This window comes from Trichechus manatus, unplaced genomic scaffold (genome assembly GCF_000243295.1).
Source record: "Trichechus manatus latirostris isolate Lorelei unplaced genomic scaffold, TriManLat1.0 scaffold00014, whole genome shotgun sequence".
In the NCBI taxonomy this organism is placed as follows: domain Eukaryota; kingdom Metazoa; phylum Chordata; class Mammalia; order Sirenia; family Trichechidae; genus Trichechus; species Trichechus manatus.
In genome coordinates this window covers 10,018,942-10,026,413 of record NW_004443950.1, presented here as the reverse complement: position 1 = coordinate 10,026,413, position 7,472 = coordinate 10,018,942, and the positions used below count along the sequence as shown (strand labels likewise).

General features: G+C 43.1%; 1 protein-coding gene across 1 annotated transcript in view; it reads right to left on the bottom strand.

Moving 5' to 3' along the window:
• Window positions 1-1,255: 1,255 nt before the first annotated feature.
• GINS3 (GINS complex subunit 3) overlaps window positions 1,256-7,472 on the bottom strand; it is an 8,759-nt gene continuing 2,542 nt past the window's right edge. Inside the window, exons 2-3 of the mRNA XM_004371534.2 lie at window positions 6,079-6,312; window positions 1,256-2,902 (exon numbers count right to left, since the gene is read on the bottom strand). Of these exons, the coding sequence (XP_004371591.1) occupies window positions 2,672-2,902; window positions 6,079-6,312 (465 nt within the window). The 3' untranslated portion in view covers window positions 1,256-2,671. The remainder of the gene's footprint in view (window positions 2,903-6,078; window positions 6,313-7,472) is intronic.

The following is a 7,472-nucleotide window of genomic DNA, read 5'->3' as shown; positions in this document are numbered from 1 at the left end:
TGGTTGCCGTGAGTCAGAATCAACTCCACAGCAACTAACAACAGGAGAGCAGAACATGCAGAACGTAAGAAATCTCCCTTTTTTAAAAAAAATTGAGATGGGAGGGTTTTGAGCAGAGAATTAACAAGATATGATCTATTTTTTAACAAGATGACTCCAGCTGCCATGGTAAGAAGAGTCTGAGGGGGGTAGGGGACAAGAGTGAGTGCAGGGAGGCCATTAGGAGGCTACTCCAACAATCCGGGGAAGCAACGGTGTCGCTTGCGTCAGACGGCAGCACTGGAGGAGGGGGAGAAGTGATTAGATTCTGCAAATGACTGGTAGACCCAAAAGATATGGAGGGTGAGAGAAGGAGGCTCAAGGAGGACACCAAATTTCCCTGAGCAACAGGGAAGGATGGGATTCTCAGAAACTGAGATGGGAAAGATTATAGGAGGAGAAGACTGGGGGGTAAGATTAGGAGCTCAGTTTTAGCCATGTTAAGTCTGATGTCTAAGGAGGAATGTCAAACAGGTGGTTGGATAGGAGTCATTAACATACAGGTGGAGAGATGGTATTTAAAACCTTGAGTCTGGATGAGATTCCCTGGGGAGTGACAAAGGAGTCCTGGTGGCACAATGGTTAAGCGCTCAGCTGTTAACCAAAAGGTCGGCAGTTCAAACCCAGTAGCTGTTCCATAGGAGAAAAGACCTGGTGATCTGCTCCCTTAAATGTTACAACCTAGGAAATCCTATGGGGCAGTTCTACTCTGTCCTATAGGGTTGCTATGAGTCAGAATCGACTTGGCAGCAAACAGCAGCAGCAGAGACTGAAAATGGCTTGAAAAGATATCCAAGGACTGAGCCTGGAGCAGTCCAAAGTTCAGAGGTCAAAGGAGAGTAGGAGCAACCAATAGAGGTCTCCTGGAATAGCCTGGATTATCCCAGCAGAAAACCTGAATACAGTGTATATAATTCAGGCCACAGTTAGCTGAGAACAGAGTCTTTAAGGGGAAAGAGTAAATATTTCCCCCCTTGATGCTAATATTTCCCCCCAGATATTAATAGCAGTTGATATTTGAGTCAATTTGATGATTCATTTTGAAAAATTCACGTCTTTCAAGGGAGCAAATAGTAACCCAAAAGTCTGTTTTCTTTTAATAAGAGAAAAAAATGGCAGCAACTTTAGGACTGACTCTAACTACAAAGCTATCTGTGAAAATAATGATGCCAAATATGAAAGAACATGTTCTTCTCACTTGAAACGGTTTCCGGGGGCCCTGGCTATGGATAAATGTGCTGGTGGCAGTGGAAGTCCCACCCTTCTAGGACACAGCACATTCCAGCAGAGAATAATCCTCATATTCATGAGTATTGTGCAAACAAAAGAGCAGTTGCTAAAGCATGGATTTATTTGGGCATTATTGTCAAATATGATCCAAGACAAAATTCTCTCATAGCTCTGCCCGATCATCTGTAGTACTCAAGTTACAGAAATAGTATTTGTACAGAATGTATTCATGTGCAAAGCAGATCGTTTATTCAGCACTAAAACCAAATTATAAAAACATCCATTCCATTTTAAAACAGGCAATTTAAAAGCATTCTTGTCATTCAAGTTTACATCAAGACATCTGTACAATCTGGATACTCAAATCCCTCTATCATTTCCAATAACAAAGACATTTTTCACTGCTTGTGGGGTACTGGAGAGGGATCAGTGGTGTGGAGAAAACTGTCCTTCAAACAGTCCCACTGGCCCCAGGAAATGTTTCTTACTCAGCCTGAAGTTTCCTTTTTGAGCTCCAGGGGAAGTTTCCTTCTTGCTTAAACCACTTTCAAGTAAATGGTCAGGGATCCACTATGCAATAATGTTGCAAAATTTACTGCAGAGAAACACATTACCAAGGTCTCTTGCCCTCTTAAATTTGTCCCCTTAAGCTTGTCAAACATGGCTCTTCATAACCAGCAAACCTAAAATCCTGATTTCCAGATGTAATGATGGCTGGTAAACACCCTTTAACAACTACTTTGCAATCCCACATGACTCCCCGACAGCTTTTCCAGAGAGGGGATGCAATAACTAATTGTGGGGGTGCTCTGAAAATGTCAAAGAGAGAAAAACAAGCTCAGTTTAACCACTGCCCTTACTAGGCTGACCTTAGAGTTATGTGAATTCCAGTTCGTAAACCCTCATTACAGAATACGAAAGCAAAATCTTCTCCTTAGCAAAAGCCATGCCTTTCCCATTTCCTTCCTTATTTTTGGTCACTGTTTCTGGAATGTGGGGTAATTCCCCACAGGCAAGTGGCAGGGGATATTTACAAGGCCAGCATGTCAAGGGTACTGTCCTTTCTACAACCTTGAGGAAGATGAGGTAAAGCCGCTTAAGAGAACACTTTGTGAACGTGCTAAGATGTCCGATTTTACCTGTCTGGGGGCTAGTGAAACTGGACATCTGAGGCTGTCCAAATTCCCAGATGCAAGGAATCTCAGTGCCAATTCTACTGTGATGGCGAGTGGTTGTATGTATTAATGACCCTTATTTAGGAAGGACTTGGCTTTCTCTTCAGCTGGGTTCTTGGGTTAAGTAGGCCTGGGCTGTGGAGTCAACAGGATAGGAAAGTCCTGGAAGACTCACAGGGCCAGGGATATCCTCAGTCTACAAAGGGCAGTTCATGTCCTTCTGGCCTTCAGTCTTCCATGTCAGTGAATTTTCTCTTCTTGTAATTCTGAACGAGGTTGGAAGCTGTGATCTGAGAAGCCTGCCCCTTCTCCCAGCACTGAAAGTCATTCAGTCCTTTCTGGCCTGTCTGAAATAAGCCCCTCTCCATCTCATCTAGCCTGGCTACCAGTGCCGACGTGTCTTCATTGTAAGCGTTCTGAGAGGAGTCCATGATGCGACGAAAACGTCCAATAAATGTCTGAAGGAGAAGGGAGTAAGAGAAATCAGGCTTGCTCTCGCAGCCCACAAAGCCAGATCCACTATTCCCCCTGGGTCAGAAAGAGGTCTCAGTCCCCTCTACCACTTGAGTAAATTATTTCACATTGCCAAGCCTCAATTTCCTCGTCTGTGAAATGGGCTGTTAGGAAAATTCAATGGGTTGTTATGAAAGTCAGTGAAGGAATACATACAAAGCACGTAGCAAATGGCTGGCACACAGTAAAAAAACCCAAAACCAAACCCACTGCTGTCAAGTCCATTCCAACTCATAGCGACCCTATAGGACACAGTAGAACTGCCCCATAGGGTTTCCAAGGAGCGGCTGGTGAATTCAAACCACAACCTTTTGGTTAGCAGCCGAGCTCTTAACCACTGCACCACCCACCAGTGCACGCAATAAGCACCTCAAAAAAACATTATCTATCATTGTTATTAGTAACAAAGGCCATGTGGTAGTCACATGCAGTTTTCAATCAGAAAAGACTTCTGATATGATTGAATGTAGTTTCTGTCATTTTGGACTGAGAGCAGGATGGAGGCCCAGAGGATCTAGGGGTGTAGCTCTGCTGTAGGGCTCTGGCCCAAACCAAAGACCCTGCTTCAGTTTCAACTGTTTCACAGCGATGCCACCTGATACATAAGCAACTTTTAAGCTAAATCACTTCAAAGTAGTGATGGGAAAAGAAAAAATATAACTCACTTTAAAAAAAAACAAGACAGGCAAGATCCCAATTAACAAACACATCCTTGGGACATTAAGAGACACATGAATTTCCCTCATCTTTAGCTTGCCGTTCAGAAGAGTTTCATGAGCTTGAACTGCTCTGGTATTGTTGTTTTTCCTCCCTCCTATACTCTCCCTCCTATAGGGTCTCTGTGAGTTGGAATCGACTCGATGGCAATGGGGTTTTTTTGTGTTTTTTATAGTCTATGTGGAGCCATGGTGGTGCAGTGGTTAAGAGCTATGGCTGCTAACCAAAAAGTCAGCAGTTCAAATCCACCAGCTGCTCCGTGGAAACCCTATGAGGCAGTTCTACTCTGTCCTATAGGGTCGCTATGAGTCGGAGTTGACTCGATGGCAATGGATTTGGTTTTTTTTTTTTGTCTATGGAGCCCTTGGGTGGTGGAAACAGTTAACATGTTTAGCTGTTAACTGAAAGGTTGGAGGTCTGAAGAAGAAAGGTCTGGCAATTTACTTCCAAAAAATCAGCCACTGAAAACCCTAGGGAGCACAGTTCTACTCTGACACACGGGGTCGCCATGAGTTGGAATCAACTTGACAGCAACTGGGTGGTTGGTTATAGTCTATGTATTGACTTCTTTTTCTAAATAGATAGCAACAAAATTTCTGTTTAATTTCTCTAATAAAAACAGCACTGATACAAGTTGTTAGGCCAAACAACCCTTGAGCCTGATGGGGCATGTCAGCACAGTCCAGGGAGCAAACGTGTCTTCAGGCAAAAGCTTTTATAAAGTTACAAATGGGGAAATAAAACCTTTCAGCTGCTTAAATCTCAAGCAGTAGAAAGGATGGTTTATTCTAATATTGATAAACAAAATAAAAAATAATTATGATACTACGGCCTCCACCAACTGAGTCCAGTACAACTAGATGGTGCCCAGCTACCACCACTCACTGCTCTGACAGGCATCACAATAGAGGGTCCCGGGCAGAGCTGAAGAAAAATATAGAACAAAATTCTAACTCACAAAAAAAGACCACACTTACTGGCCTGACAGAGACTGGAGAAACCCTGAGAGTATGGCCCCAGGACACCCTTTTAGCTCAGTAATGAAGTCACTGCCGAGGTTCAACCTTCAGCCAAAGATTAAACAGCCCCATAAAACAAAACAAGACTAAACGGGCACAACAGCCCAGGGGTAAGGACTAGAAGGCAGGAGGGGACAGGAAAGCTTATAACAGGGAATCCAAGGTCGAGAAGGGAGTGTAGACATGTCATGGGGTTGTTAACCAACGTCATAAAACAATATGTGTACTAACTGTTTAATGAGAAACTAGTTTGTTCTGTAAACCTTCATCTAAAGTACAATACAAAATAAAATAAAATAATTATGAAAAGTTATACTGGTAATATATACATAATATTGTTTTGGCCATGGAAAGTAACAATAATAGTTACCAGTTATTAAATGGTATTATATAATTTCACTACCTGTAATCATTGCTGTCCAGTCAATTCTGACTCATAGCGACCTTACAGGACAGAGTGGAACTGCACCATAGGGTTTCTAAGCAGCCGCTGGTGGATTTGAACTGCTGACCTTTTGATTAGCAGCAGAGCTCTTAACCACTATGCCACCAGAGCTCCATAATTTCACTATAATTCTATAATTTTGGCACTATTATTATCTCCATTTTATAGGTGAAGAATTGATTACTGGAGAGGCCAGATTGCTTGACCAGGTCACACAGCTAGTACATGGCAGAGCCAGGTCTTAACCTCAGAACTACAAACAGCTTGGGCAGTGCAAGTGGTTTGCAGCTGGTTGCTCACCTAAAGGCTGAGAGTTCAAACCCACCAGCTCCATGGAAAAAAGGCCCAGTGAACTGCTTCCATAAAGACTACAGCCAAGAAAATCCTATAGAGCAGTTCTACTCTGTAACATATGGGCTTGCCATGAGTGGGAGGCTGACAGCAACTGACGATGACAACAACACACACACACACACACACACACACACATAATTCGTGTATTTCCAACAGGACCCCCCAGGCCGGTTCTGGTACTGGGCTAGGACTGTGTATTTAAGTGCCTGTCACCCATAATCCACCATCACCCTTTTCTCATTTCCTGAACTTCTTCCTGGTCCCAACTCTTAGCAAGCAAAGATGAGGAGCAGGAGATTAGTCATATTTAATATGTATATATAATTGGCAGGGGCCCTGGTGGCAGAGTGGTTAAGCGTTTGGCTGGAAACTAAAAGGTTGGCAGTTCGAATCCACCAGCCACTCCTTGAAAACCCTATGGGGCAGCTGTAACTGGCAGACACAGTCTAACTCAGGCTGACCTGGAATAATAACAAACTAATTCTATAAATCATATACTCCCCTTGGTAAGAGTGACAACTGCCATCTGGCCACGGTTGGCTCCTGAGACATGCACAGCGCCACAGGTTTGACATCAGCTACTTGCCTGCAGGAGGGACTGGGAAATATCTGCATTCTCTGGACTGTCAAAATGCAAGAGCTGGGAGCCAAACCCGTAGAAATGTGGCCCCATCTTATGGAGGTCCACCACGTTGGCATCTGCACTGAACACGGTCCTCCAACCCTCTTGATAGATCTTGGGAAGTTCCACAGAAAGGATCCGCCGCCTGTTGTCAAAAAGTCCTTTTGCCAGCCACAAGGGGATTTCAAGCTTTGAGCCCTGTATCAAACAAGAGTACAGATTTCTAAAACGGATAGGTAACATAGTAAATGTGTAAGACAAACAGGAAATACACTCTGTTTGGGCAATATTGATTGTTCTCTTTGGGGGAGTGGCTGTCAAACGTAAAAGACCTGGTTGTGACTTGAAGAAAAGAACTGTGTGGGCTGAAGTTTTATGTCATACTGAGATGGAAAGAGAAAATGGACTTATACAACAAAAACACAGTAGAAAACAAAAAATGTATAAGGGGGAAGTTTTACTTTTTTAAATTTTATTTTTGGTGACAGTATACACAGCAAAACTCACTCCCATTCCACAGTTTCTAGACATAACAATCAGTAACACTGGTTACATTCTTTACTTTGTGTCAACATTCTCATTATTTCTGTTCTGGTTGTTTCACTTCCATTTATGTACTGCCTGGAAATAATCTTTAAACCTCCAACCGAAACTATCCCATGAAGTCATAGTTAAACTAAATAACAGTTTAGCCCAATTAATAAAGAATGTTTGCCTTGAAATACTGTATAAGACCACTACTACAAGAACTCAAGAAAAGGTTTAAACACAAAAGAAAACGTTCTTTGATGGTTACAGGGGGTGGGGAGGGAGGGTGAGGGTTATTCACTAACTAGATAGTAGATAAGAATCATCTTAGGTGAAGGGAAGGAGAGCACACACTACAGGGGAAGCCAGCACAACTGGACTAAACCAAAGCTAAGAAGTTTCCTCAACACAATCAAATACTTTGAGAGACAGAGTAGCAGGGATGCTTGGTCTGGGGACCATGCTTTCAGGGGACATCTGGGTCAATTGGCATAACAAAGCTTATTAAGAAAATGTTCTGCATCCTACTTTGGTGAGTGGAGTCTGGGGTCTTAAAAGCTTGTAAGCAGCCATCTACAATGCATCAATTGGTTCCAACCACTTGGAGTAAACGAGAACGAAGAACACCGAAGACACAAGGAAAGTATTAGCCCAAGAGGCAGAAAAGGCCACATAAACCAGAGACTTCATCAGCCTGAGACCAGAAGAACTAGATGGTGCCCGGCTACCACCAATGAACGTCCGGACAGGGAACACAACAGAGGGTCCCTGATGGAGCAGTAGAACGATGGGATGCAGAACTCAAATTCTAGTAAGAAGACCAGACTTAA